General features: G+C 38.5%; 1 protein-coding gene across 11 annotated transcripts in view; it reads right to left on the minus strand.

The window, feature by feature from the left end:
• Positions 1 to 6,641: 6,641 nt before the first annotated feature.
• Positions 6,642 to 14,542, minus strand: part of NEBL (nebulette) — a 270,611-nt gene continuing 262,710 nt past the window's right edge. For all 11 annotated transcript variants that reach the window (XM_075746339.1, XM_075746338.1, XM_075746329.1 and 8 more), the window contains one exon: positions 6,642 to 11,585. In XM_075746339.1, coding sequence (XP_075602454.1) covers positions 11,409 to 11,585 — 177 coding nt within the window. In that variant the 3' untranslated portion in view covers positions 6,642 to 11,408. The remainder of the gene's footprint in view (positions 11,586 to 14,542) is intronic.

Consider the following 14,542-nt stretch of genomic DNA (forward strand, 5'->3'; position numbering starts at 1 on the left):
CCTCCTGCCACAGCTGCTGCTCTGCTGCCTGAGATAAAAATATGCAACAAAGTAGAAAAAGCAACTTACAGAAAAGCATTTTTAAAGAAGAAAAGGAAGGCTCAGAAATCTTCTGGTACTGAGCCAATGCTGAATGGCACAGCTGAGCTTGAGGAACTGCAGGTTTTGAGAGAGGTGCCCACAAGGCCACCCACTCAAGCGACTTGCCCCAAGAAGGTCTGTGTTTGGGAGCTGCTGCTGGCAGAGGCGAGACACCACCAGATCATCAGGGACAAAATCTTTCACTTCCTTGGAGCTTTGTGAGGAGCATTCACACCCTTAACAAAGCTGGGCCATAAAATTGGGATTTGGACCTCACTTTTCCCAGGTGGCCCATTTCTGCTTGAGGATTTCCTGTCTGTTGAAGGTCAACATGAGTGTTCTCCCACCCATTCCACACAACACGATTTAAAAATGACCCATGACATGTCCAGCCACACAGGACACACCAAGTCAGAGCTATGTGATACATATCACCCCTTCACAGTTTCTTGACAGCAGGTAGGAAATGCTGAGGTCAAAACCAGGTCTCAAATATCTCCAAGCTGAAGCTGGGATGATCTTGCCTCACCTGGGATGTCACAGGTACCCATCCATCCCTACTCAAGTTTCACAGCCCTGAACACTTTGATGAGGGTGTATCTCAGCCCTATTACAAAAAAATTAAGGAGAGCGAGTCTTTCAGAGCATGACTAGGAGAGATATTTAGCTCTCTTTTAATCCAGTAACTTGATCCTCATCCAGGATTTGTTTGTTCTTCTCACCATCAAACGGGTTTTGAGTATCTTGTCCAAGAGTAATATCCTAACTGACGAATCATGGAGAATTCAGAACTGACATCCATTTCACTGATGATGTCCCATTTCATATAACCTAATTAAACATTCCTTAGACTAAAGAGATGGAAAAAGAGTCAACAGAGGTCTAACCTAGTTGTTAGATACTTGGTTTAAAGGTAAACAAATTTTTTATGATCCTTAATTCTGTGAACATTTCGCTATTTATAGTTAAGTCCTTAAAGGATGAAGATTGATTTCTTAAAGCACACTGGAGTGTTAAAATGTTGAGTGAAATTTCCAACATCACTCTGTAACCAATGCTGATGATTTCAGATGCAATTTGAAAATCCCACTTGTCTCTCCTCTTCTTGGTTCTGAACCTAAATATGTTATAAAATCTGCCCCTTCAACCTTGTTTTTGCCTCAGCTGAACACACAGCATGATACAGACAAGAAATAGGGCAGACTGAAAAAAACTTAGTCTGGACTAAGAAACAAGTTCCAGTTACTCCATGGTTTCCCAACATTGCTTTTTGAAGCCAGATAAAAATTTTCAGTCCCGTACAGAACCCTTCACTGCATATTTCTACTGAAATCAAATAAGAAAAAGCTTTTTAAAATAAACTAATGCACAGACTAGATAGGCTTGTTCCACCTACCTTATTGAGCTGTGAAGTTCTGGTCCAGTCGTAGGTTCCTTAAGGTCATCAGGGTTAAAGCATGTTGCAATAAGACATGAAAAGCCTGTTGTTATTTTACCAAAAAAAAAAAAAAGTGTGTTTCTCAGACAGGATTCATGTAACCCAAAAATATAGTCACTAGATCAGCGGCATTTAGAGAACGAACATTTTTTAGAGGCATAGGACTGTGTGTGCTTCATGGCTCGTGTGTTCAACTTAGTGGACAAATTAGTTTGATTGTGACCGGTGAACGTGCCTTTGTTTTGAGTCATTCGGTACTAGCACAGATCACAGTTCTGGCCACCTTCTGTGAAGGTGAGCACATTCCTGCACATATCCTTATCTCTGAGAACCAGTTTGGCAGTGCTGGGAAAAAAGAAGAAAGGCTTAAAACAAGAAAGCATATATCTGTAGACTGGCAGAAGGCCCTCCGATGAGCAGGTCTAATGTAGTCTTCTGGCTTGGTCATCATATCATTGAAAGTAGAAAAAGAAAGCAGTAAAACACCAACAAAAACGTAAGCAGCAACTAGTCAAAACAACAGCTAAAATCAATCTGTCCCACAGCAGCTGCAGCTGTGTTTACTTGATAACATCTGGAAAATAAACCAAGTTGCAAAGTTACAACTTTATTGCTCTCACAGAGCACTGGTACTGCAATGATAGCTACTTTTTTCAAAGGAGTGATGAGCTGAGAAAGCCCTCACTGGAGTCTTTATTAGGTGATTGATGTAACATTGACATTGTAGCTGTTGTCCTCTCTTGGAGGAGAGGTCCTCTCTTTCACAACAATCATCACAGTTGTGAAACAGAGCATCGTGGCCGTGGTGGCATTTGGACAGGGAATATGTTACTTGTTTTGATATGTTGCTTGAGGGTGGAATAAAGGGCCTCAGAATGGAGGATATTTCACAGATGTTATTTAGTATAGCAATGAAAAATTGTATGAAGAGAAAGTTATTTGAAGTACTCCAACATTTCTGGTCTTTTTCCGTTCTCATAAAGGTAACTGCAACAAGGAATGCAACATTGAAAGTACAGTGGGTTTAGAGGGCCAACAGAAAATGCAGAGGTCCAAAGTAACAGTTCATTTAAGTAACAGGACCTTGGTAACTTCAAGATTTGAAAGTATAACTGTAAAATGTTGTCTTTCAAGACCTCACCCCTGCCCTTGAATCTTTTCTTCCATTAAAGATTAATTTGTCTAACAGCACGCTAAGTCATGCTGTGAGGAAAGATAAAGGTTGAAAGTGCAAGCACACTGAACGTCAATCCAAATGCCATGCCTGACACTCAGCCTGCTTGTTTGCTCCACCTTGCACGCAGTTTGCCAAAACCATCCAATTCACTTTCTCCATTTCCATGTTGATGGAGGAATTGTTTAAGCTGCACAGCTAATTAGCTGATTATAAATATTTGTCATCTAATTCTTGCATTACTTTTCAACTGCTGGAGTAGAAATTAAAATGACAGTCTCTTGAATAGTTGGGTCACTCAAATAAATATATGAACTCAGTTCTCAGTTGAACCACTTGCCAGCAAGACCTGATATGTCATTTATCCCATCTAACTTGAGATATCCACACTGTATAATAGCTGCAGTCATCAAGGTCTGTCTGAACAGTCCCTTAGAGCCTAATTCATCTAACTCATTTCAGATGTATGCTTCCTAAGGTCAGTACAAGCTATGAAATTGGAAGATGTCAATGTCATCTTGAGTCAGGGGAAATATGTCAGGAAAAAGTGTTTCTTTTATAATGACATATTTATTTATAGAAAGGCTGGATTTTGGTACAGATAATTGTGTCTCACAGAGATCCTATATCTGGTGAATTCATAACTAGCAGTGCTAGGAATTGAAGGGTTCCAGTAAGCAGGATAGTGCCTATCAACACAACTTCCACAGTGAGCAAAACACTACAGCTATATGGCATGGGACCTTCACTAACACTGATGGAGAGAGAAAGACTCCTGAGTCAAGAGTTCAGCCCAGAATCAGGGATAACATAATGAAAATGCTAACCCTCTGAGGAAGAGAATGAACAAGAACTGATTTGGATATTGGTGAGACAGTGAAAAATGTGATCTCCCTCTTTTCTGAAATCAGCAGCTAGCTCAGAAGCAGCCAGAAGCACCCAGAGGCAAGGAGGGACAGTGAAAGCAGAGTCAAGAGGACATTTCACAGAGAATTATTCACAGCTGAGCCAACAGAAATGTAACACCCCTTGGGGTAAATGGACACATGTCGATATTCTTTGAGTTCTGCTCAAAGGTCTTGACAGGAGAACAAGTAGGTGAGCCACACTACAGTTCCAATCCTGAATGCAGGAACTATCTAGGCCAGAGACTGGTCTGAAGGCCTGGCTGGAGAGGCCCTGAGGCCATTGGGTTCAGTAACAGAGATGTCACAGCCTGGCTAAAGAAGAGGAGGCAAAAGGCCAAGATGTACAGTGAAGCCCGTGTACAGCTGCTGGGGGAGAGCTTAATGGGGAGATAACACTGGCACTTTTCAAGCAATTTAAATTCTTCTTAGTGCCTTGAGAAGCCTCCTAAAAACATCTCCTTTGGGTCCTGGAAAAGCTGCTATCCAAAGCAACACAGTCCCAGAGGCTGTAAGCATGTCAAGAGAGGAAAGATGGAGGAGGAGGAGGAGGAAAACCACAGAAAAATAATGGCTTGGATAAAAGAACAATTACAAAAGCTGCCAGCTGTTTGTGAAATCATTGAAAATGGATATTTATATGCCAAGCAATATTTTAAGAGCCAGATGGTAATGCCTGGAGATCTCTCTTTGCAGACCCAAGCGGTCAAAGCCACAAGCCAGTAGTCATCTGCATGAGAACAGGCCTCTCCATATGTAGATTTTATCAACAGCAGGCAGGTGGGAAAGGAACCAAAGTTAAAATACATAAAATCAAAGACTGCTTAGACTCTGTTTAGGACATAGTGCATAAATATGAATCTCCAGTTTCCGCTGTCATTGTTAAACTCGTGCCAAGCACCTAGCATATCATGCAGTATCAAATTTGTGCAGCAGGTGAGCCCTGCGGCACATGATCTCATCCTGGTCCTTACACAGTTCAGACTTACTTATTGCCATGGGGCTCAATCTTCTGACTGTACACAAGGGATTTCCTTCCCACAGGGCATGAGAACATGCAGTTTAAACTGACAATTCATTCCCTCTGCACTATCTGAAGTCTCATCTTCAGGAAAGATAAATTTACCCTTATGAATGGCCTGCCATTGGGATTCAGACTAATTTCTCAAAAGCTGGACTACTCCATGGTCACTTCTAATGCTACAGCACAGACATTAAGCACAGAGACAGGCCAAGCACATCTACACAGTACTGCTCAGCTTTACAGATTAGTTGTTCAACCAGCACTCTCAGACATATGGTTGACTTGGACTAAATCTCTGCAGCAAAACCTAAGAAATCTGTGGCTTTTCACTTTGGCTATGCCTTCCCATTCATATCATGCTACCTCTTTCCTCATGCTAATATTGCTGGTTTTGAGGTTGTACAATAAACTAGATCACCGAAAGAATGATGATAAGAGGAATCATTTGGAAGAAAAAAACAAATCTGTATCATTTGATGATACCATTTCAGTGTGTCCCGCAGGTAGCTTCATGGAAAGAAGAGAGAGGTACACTGCAGGACAGGATTGGAAACATGGTTGGGCTTGGTGGTTTGAGTGGGAGGAGGGAAGGCAGGCAGTACTTGTCACAACCAATGCATTGGGTAACTCAGCACAGAGAACTATGTAAAATTAGCTTACTCTTGCTAATTAACACAATGGAGAAAATCAAAAGGTCAGTTCTCTGACAGAGCAGAAATGAGGGCCTCCTAAAAGCAGTGATAGCTAGAAACTCTCAACCTGTACAATATACAGCGTGGAGGGACTCCACAGGACTTTAAAGTGCCAGTACATAGATCCTTTGATAATGGCACTCTATGGGGTCAGTAAAGACAGGAAAGTCTTCTTCATTTCATCCATTTGTTAGATTTGACACTGCAATTGAGTAGAGACATAGTCCTTCCGATGGCAAACACGCAACTCCTACCGACTTCACATCAGTGGCTCTCAGGAGGAGAACCTTCATCTGAAATATATATTTAGTATAGAAATAGAAAATCAAGTACTCCAGTTGCTCTAGCAGATTATGGAGGGATTTACAAATAAAACAGATTCCGAGTGCTTGAGGTCCATTTTGGCAGCTCTTAAATCTTTTTTCTTATTGAAAACTGCTGTTTGCTACAGTATATATAAAGACTGAATTTTGCTTTACTGGCAGCATTTCAATATATAAAAGCACCACAGAACACAGAATCAAAGCTCTGAAACTAATTAAACTTCATAGGAAATGCTAACATGTATTTCTTAAGGAGAAGATTAGTGTGGTAGCAACTGTACATCACTTACCTAGAATGAACTAAACAGCTCCATTTGTAGCTGCCATTTGTCCTCATTCATTGTTAACAGCCTTCTTCAAACTAACACTTGATAAAAATTAAAAGATTCTAATGTGGTACATTGGACTGTACACTTTTAACAAATAAATAAAACATAGCCCTAAGCATAATAATCTTCTTCAACTACAGGCAGAGCAGTGCCAAAATACTTCTGGATTTTATTTTAACTTAAACTTTTTTACAACGTTGTAAAAATAAACTTGTGTAAGTGAATAAAGATAACACAAGAGCCACATTTGTAAATAAAATTGTCTTAAAGAGGCCAGTAATCCAATTTGTTCTCACTAGTGTTGCACTGAGAGCATGCCTAACCAAAGCAAACTGGTATCAGTCGAATCAGTGGACCTCCTTCACTTACTACCTTTGCTTAATTTAAACCAAGCAATGGACATGGAACATAACTCACTGTTCTATTGAAGGGTTACGAATACAGACTGAAATAGCAAATTAGCCCCCTGAGGAGAGGGTGCTTCTGAAATCAAATGGTGGTTTAGGAAACTATTTTCTGAGATCAAGCTTGAAGAATGATAGTGCTAAATATGACACATAAGTTTGAAAACTCAAAGCATCCTTAGTTAAAACAACATACATCTTTGATAGCTTATATTAAGGGGTATGGTAGCTTTGCAGAGTATTGTTTACGAATATAATACATACATAGTGCTGGGTTTAATATTTTATTTGAATGTTTAATGTTATGCAAAATAAATTGTTATGTTACATCCACTGTGACATCAACTAAAATGTGAACTAGTTTGCATAGGTTAGTACTTTGGGCAGCATGATGTTGCTCTAGTCCACCAAGGCTTAAATATTCACAGTGTAGAGGAAGAAACAGGAATTAAAGCATTTCTACTAAAATATATTTTAATAGCTGGTGTTAACTTTCTGCATAACAAAAGCCAAATTAAGATGATACATCATATGATCCAAGAGTAAGTATATCTGTCTTTTGAAAAACAAGTGTTACCTTCATAACTGTATACTCCCAAATACAGTACAGTTTCGCAAAATAACTAAAACTTTACACACTTGAAAGCAAACATAAGCCAAACTGCACAGCGGTTCATTTTTGCTTTTTATATCACACTGCAAAAACCAACAGCTGAGAGAGTTTCCACATCATGCTAATCAATGTCAATACAGTCAATTGCTGTCTTCCAATGGTCTAGCAATTTCTAATAGTAATATTAAATACATGATTGAAATGCTACAGTATAGCTTATTTCCCCCTAAAATAATAATAATTAAACAAATGTCAACAACAACTGGATTACAACTTAAGTACAATATGCAAATTCTACTTATCAGACACAAGAAGCATATGAAATTCCTTTGAATATACTGTTGTAGTGCAGGCAGTTTAGGAAATATAGCTTTCAGGTTTTCTTTCAAAAGGAGAGATGGGGTTCCTATGGCATAAAGCTGGAGAAAATCACTAAAGCGCTGCAAAATGGTTTATTTTTCTACAGCTCACCAGTACTTTGCATTTGCCAGCACATCAGTTTGGAGATCTTCTTTCAACAGCATCTTTTGTCTGTTTCAGTATATTATTTAAACATTTACTAACTAAAGCATATTCTGTAATTTAAATGGAGTATTAATCAACATAATTAAAATCTAACATTTTATACCCTGTACCACTTTCTGCCAAAGACTTCTGTATTTGTCATTTCTTTTTCATTGTACAAGATGACATGCAGTCACTGTACAATAAAAACTAGAATTATTACCTTTCCAAGTATTGGAGACCTTCCATATCCCCGAGGAACACTCGGTAGGGACACATTTGTCAAAAATATAATCCATGGGAGGTGATTCTCTGTCAAATCCCAATCTGCTGAAGTGGTTTATGGTATGTCAAATGTAATCAAGAAAACCCTGTTTCATCAAGATTAAATGCTAATGTTCCATAATGAAAAATTACAACTGCAGTATCTGTAAGTAGCTTTGTTTAGAAAATGAAGATTAGCCGGGCAAGAAAGAGTAATGAAAAGCAAGGCACCCATTTGTTCTTGTGTATATGTATGAATATGCTCTATGTTGTTTTCTACATTTATACTCGTGTTAGCAAGACTCACAGCACATTGCACCTTCTTTATTTCTAAAATGCTTAAAATGGGAATGTGTGGACTTCCAACCTGACCTTCAGAATCGTGGGAAATTTGGCTCCTTAAAAGTCTTCTCCTTTCCCCAGAAAAACATTGTCCACAGGAAGAAAGTACAGTGAGGGGAACACGCTGTGGTAAAAAGGAATATATACTTGAAAGGTGGCAAGACAGCATATAACATCTGTTCACCCCTATATCCCACTGCATGTAAGAGGCTCCAACATATGCCTTGTAAAACCTGTGCTGGCACAGTTCAGCTGCTGAATTACTTTCCCTACCTTACAAATTTTAGATCTTAGAAACATTTTTATAATTGCACTCTGATAATTTTGGGCCTTTGATAGCATTGCTTAGAACAAAGCTGCATAATGACACAGTTTGTTTCATATCAAAAAGCAGGAACCATTCCATTGAACACAAATTACTAAGCATATACAACATAAAAACCTGACTACATGAATGAGTAACTTAAAACAGATCTTAATAATTCTACTGACATACCATTCTCAAGAGAAATACCATTCAATACTGGTTTGTTTTCTTGAACTTTTTTATTTCGCAAATTGCTTTAGCTGCTTTGCCAGGCTAATGAATATTCAAAATTCATAAAGGAAATTTCATTTCCATTGTTTAGCATAACATAGTCCTCTAATGTCATCAAATGCTCATTTTCTGATTTACTTTTCACTATACATACAGCGCTCAACACTGCAAGCCGTCTCCTCACTTAGGAAAAATGCTAGTGCATTTATAGGTGGAGACTTTCTTTTTTATAAGTCATTAAAATTGCAACTTGATGCAATAGATTCCCTATATTTCTTTTTATTCATATCTGGTTAACAAACTGACAACTTGTTTTTATTGTTGTCAGCATCACACAGCTAATAGAGCAGCACAGCAGCAAGTGATACCCAATTCTGCCTCAGGCATCATCAGGAATATTTGCCAGCCTTGGCAAGATGGGATTCCTCTCCTTGCTGTTGAAGGCTGGTGATGAAAACCAACACAGAAGCAGACTGCTTGTTTCAGAGCTTCTAGCTCTGCTTACCACATCAGCCTTTTGAAAAAGCCATTTCACTTGCAAAGCTTGCTAATTTAACGTGGAGGTCACCAGTAATGCATAAGGTCTGTTGCAGCAGCAGCTCTATATGCTAAACTTTCAAGAATTTTAAATGACAGCACTGTGACCCATACAGATGGCATATTTACAGTATCGCATCCCTGGTTTTAAAGCACATTTTTTGAAGTTAGATGCTCTTGGTCAGCTTTAGCCTTGAAATCAGACAGCTGACAAGAAAGCACAGGCAATTCCACAGTTGTGGACACTTTTTAGTTATTTTATTTAATGCGGTCATTCCGCCCTGTTTGGCAGCTGGGATCAGCCTCCTGTTAGCAACACCTAAAAAAAAATGCATAAGCTTTCCAATTCCTAATTGTAGGCAAAAATACAACTAGGAAATATTTGCACTGACAACTTTCAGTTGACATAACAAATCCATACTGCCTTCCTTCTTTATTCTTTAAATAGATATTGCAGGCTAGCTTACTTTGTGAAATGAGAAATACAAAGTTGTCTATAAACTCTATATTTAATTCTACTTTAAAAATTTCAGAAATGGAAGAAAGCCAGCACAGGCTCAACATTCTGAGAGCTACTGCAAAATTAACTTCTCTAACACATGGCTGACCACTACAAATAATACTGTCAGCAAAAACGTTTTCTTCCTTACATATGTATGTGTCCACATAAGTGAGTTCCCAAGTGAATCTTTAACTCTTTTGTCCTTCCTCCCAGAGTTTCTCCCTGGGAGGGAAGGTAGCACCCTCCTGGCACCCAGTCAAAGCAAAAGCAACCTCCCTGTGACCCAAGCCTGGTGACACAGTCTGTCTTACAGGTCCGTCACCGGTTATTTGATTCTCTCCTCAGTCTCACAGACCAAGACCTGGATCTCTCAGTTCTGATCACAAGTTAATGGACACCAAATAGCATATGCGAAGGGTTGTCAGCAAAATATTTTTACTGTTTTCTAGGGATGGCTAAACTGAAGCATGATGGCATAGGGTATGTTGGACTTGTTTGGTTAGTTTTCTCTTCGGTGTCAGTTATAAGATTAAATTAGTAAAAGAAAACATAATATTTCTCCATCGTTAATCATTCGGTAAGCATACAACCCACTGTTGGATCACCACAATTTTTGGAGGAAACTGAAGCAACAGGCCATTGAGCTGAAATGCACTACAATAACCAGAGCTCTTCTCCATTCCTCAATGGAGGTGCAAGTATTTCTGCAGCAGGGGTAGGTACATTAGCTCATCAGCAAAGCAGCCATTAAGCGAGTTACCTGTGGTGAGAAGGAGGGATGTGACTGCAGGCTTCGTGTGACTGCACAGCACTGGGGCCTCACACAGGCTATTTATTTACAGCAGTGCAGGTGAAGGTAAAGGAACTAACAGGTATTGGTTGTACATTGCCCTAATGGAAGTTTCTATTTAAATGCTAAGTATTATTAGAAGGAAACAGAAGAGTTGACAGGTTTTATACTCTAGATAGTCTGTGCAAGGAATTTTCTGTGTAAAAGATACTGAAGAACCATGAATCCAGGCATAGATCTAACTGATGGACTGGGATGCAAGCAAAGCTGATAGAAGAGGTCACTGTTGGAAGTAAGAGAAAATGGGTAATCCAGGAATAAATGTGGGTATGTAAGAGTCAGGAAATTTTTGCTGTCAGAATAGACCTGTTTACTGTAAGGCTGCTGGGCAGTAGGGGGTTTGTGTTTGTTTTCTTTTACTAGCATATTACTTGTCATTATTTCAAATGACTGAATTATCTACTCAACATTTTAATTTTTATTAGGATGCTAACTGCTCAAACGTTAAACACCTCCCTAACAATTTGAAGTTGTGTTCAAACTCAGTGTGTTAACCTCCTGTGACTTCAGAGTGCCATAAGAACTGAATCACTTTTATGGTTGTTATTATACAAAGAAACAATGTCTTAGAGGTGTAGGGAAAAGGTATTTCCCCTTTACACCTAATTGACTGAAATTTTTGTAGGACTGGCAGCACCAGGCTTCCATATATGTTTTTCATTTTGAGGGAGCACTATTATAAGCAATGCTGTTTTCAAAGCTCCGAGCTTCTTGTTGATTATTTATCTTTACTTTAAAGGACTCTAAATTGGATTCTGAGTGAAAATGCAGACTGTTATAGCAGTGATGAAGTAATGAACATGTACTCTTAAAAGATTCTTCTGACTTTTTCTAAAAGGCTAGATTTTGAGTAAATCATAATAAAGCTCAAAGGACTAGAGACAAAAATTAGTTAACAAACTCAATGTAATTTGCTGGAAGCATTCCTGTTTTCCCAGTTCTCTGAACAGTACCATACATCCAGCCATCATCAATTGGTTGCACATTGATGATATAATCACCATCCCTGAAGGAAACTTCATCTTCATCTTGAGCACTGTAGTCATACATAGCTCTGTACGTTCTCTGTTGAAGGAAAGAAAACAAGGCTGTAATGTCTCGAGCCTAAACAGAGATAGATTCCTTCTCCACTTTGCACAAAGAAAATGAAAAGAGCAGGATAAAGAACAGAGGGAGCAAGGCACAGAGAGAAATCACAGGTTACCTGTTGAAAAGAAACAGTACACCCTCCACCATGTCAAATATACAGTGAATACAGCCCCTTTTTCTGAATATCAAAATAATTACTTTTGTGAACCTATATTGTCCAAAGTCCTCATACAAACATATTTCAAGCCATTCGCTGCCTCTTGGAATCCTGCAGCTGTTGTTTCATATATTCACTAATAACAGCTCATTACATCCAGCCATGGCTAGCTGTGCTTCTGCTCCCTATTTGCGTGATTCCCAAATTGCTTCTCCGGTGTCTTCGCTACAGAAAAGAAATAAAGTCTTCATCCAGGTCATTAACTCTGCCATCTCACGGAATGTCCTTCATTTCATTAGGATTTTACCCCAAATTAAGAATTAGGAATATATTATTATCTAATGAAAAAAAAAGACAAGATTTCAATAAGTCTGCAAAAATAATTTTTATGAATACTCATTTTTGCATGCCCAGATAAAAGATTGATCTAAACAGAACGTGCAGTCCTATCACTAGTTAAGTCAAATCTCTCTACACCTCTGTGCACTGTAAGCCAAGATTTCAATTTTTTTTAATTTATTTCCACTCATAACCAATAAAATGCTATCACCTACTGAAATTCAAAGTGGATTTTCAAACTCAAAGGGAACAGTCTCCCCTTATATGTTAACAGCAGAACAAAGCTAGCTCATTTCAGAATTCCCAGGAGTACTTTATTTTCCTTACCCTGTCTCTTGACAGAAGTCAAGATCAGTTCAAGCATCACTGATAATATTCAATTTCCATACCAGTAATTTCTGATATGTCACCATATCTAGCTGATTTTTTTCTGGTACAATGATTTCAAGAGCAAAAAAGGTAAAAACAGTCAAAGTTTGAGTTAATGCCTAATATTATTGTCTGAACCTTTTAAGAGACACCAAACTTTGTTCTGCTTCCCAGCCCAGGAAACCAACTCTGGATTAGTTTTAATCCATCTCATATATGGGTTTTTAATGAAATTATTTGCAGAAAAGATGGAGATTCCTACACACACAGAGAGCAGGCCATTTGTGACATGTTGGAAATGTGGGATCATCTAATCCAAACACTACAGGGCAACTCATTATTATTGTTCCCATGCTAGAAATACACTTTTGGTCTTAAATCTGCCTTTATCATTGGTACAGCAGATTAAACACTACAGAGGAATCAACTCCTGGTTAAACACTGGAGACCACCACCTTTCCTGACAAGCCCACTTCAAACTGTATTTGAATCTTGCTCTGTATAATTGTTCTCTGCCGTGTCTTGTAATGCTGCTGCACTGCAGGCTGTGACCAAGAGTGATTTTTCACCCAGAGGTATGTGGTTTCTTGGTGGTTCTTTAATGTCTTCCAAGGATTCACAGAAGGTGATGGGAAAAAAAGCATCATTGTTTATGCACTAAATCAAAGCAACTAGTTGGGAAGGTTCTATCATTACTGAAAATTCCTTAAAGATTCACAAACTTGAAAACTAGAGGTTAGAAGGCCCTAAGGAATGGTCTCTGCCTTTGAGAATCTTACTTTTTCCAACTATTTCAACAGATCTCTCCACTAAGCCTTGAAACTAACTCAAAAAAAAAAAAAGTGAAAAATACACTATTACAACCAGCTCAGCAGCAGTTAATCCTTTAAACAATTTATTTCAAAAAAGGTCCATTAAAGAAAAATGGTCGTTAGTCCATATCTGGCATAAGGCAGAGAATAGATTTTCCTCTGAGCCATGCTTATATGTCTCCCTTAAAAGGGCAAAGACTGGGGGTAGAAATTAAATGTTTTATTAAACTAACATAGAATTGGAAAAAAACGGAGAAGTTTTTGCTCACCCAGAAGGATGCTCATTCATCCTTAGAACATCATGGTATAGGACATACTACTGCTGTCTCCTTTAAGGCAGCTTGACTACATGACTGTGGTGGCACAGTTGTGAAGACAAGCTGGTAATTTCAAACTTTAAAAAAAATTTATTAGGGCCCTAAATGCTGCTGAGAAACCTAAATTTATGGCCTTAACACCTAATTAGGTGCTAAATGGCTGTCAGGAGAAATCTCCATAATAATCCTGTTAGTATTTAATGCCTAATTATCACTTCAGAGTGTAGTCTGGGCTATATAATTGAGAATTACAATGCTTAAAGGACTCAAAGCAGGGATTTTTAAAATGCATTTTAGTGAATTATTCCTCTGTCAGTAGTGAGTTTAGCAGGTACTGAGAGCACAACAGGGTATAAAAAAAGGTTGGGGTTTTGAAAAACAGTCAAATACTCACTTATGTCCCACCTCCTCAATGGTCTAACTTGCAGGTACTGCTTAGACAGAACAGTAAGTCTTGTGCATATGAAATACTTAAGCCCAGCTCTCATATTCCCAGCTCCCCAGCCAGATGTGAGCTGACAGATGCATATTTCCACTTCATCCACCAGTTTATACTTATTCTATACTTATTCCTTGCCTCCTTGCAAGGAAAAAGTACCTGTTGTAGCGTCCTTCACATAGAACAGCTATCAAGGAAAGCAAATTTGCAATCTCAGTTTTGTTTTCCTACTTTTATCTAACTACCACTTTTATCTAAAGATGTGAGAACATCCTGTTCTCTTCCAAAGAGGCAAACAGCCTTCAGGGGTCTGTTATAAAACATTCTGTACTCTGAGGAACAATTAAATTCAGCCCATTATGCAGAACTGCTTATAGAAAGTGAGTGAAAGTTCAGAAAATAACATAATTTAGCTAGGAAAAAAAAATATCAACCCAGAGATTGTCTTAGGATTATGCTCAACATTAAATAAACCAGAATCTGAAAATTTAGAAATTAGA

Source organism: Balearica regulorum, chromosome 2, assembly GCF_011004875.1.
Source record: "Balearica regulorum gibbericeps isolate bBalReg1 chromosome 2, bBalReg1.pri, whole genome shotgun sequence".
Classification (NCBI taxonomy): domain Eukaryota; kingdom Metazoa; phylum Chordata; class Aves; order Gruiformes; family Gruidae; genus Balearica; species Balearica regulorum.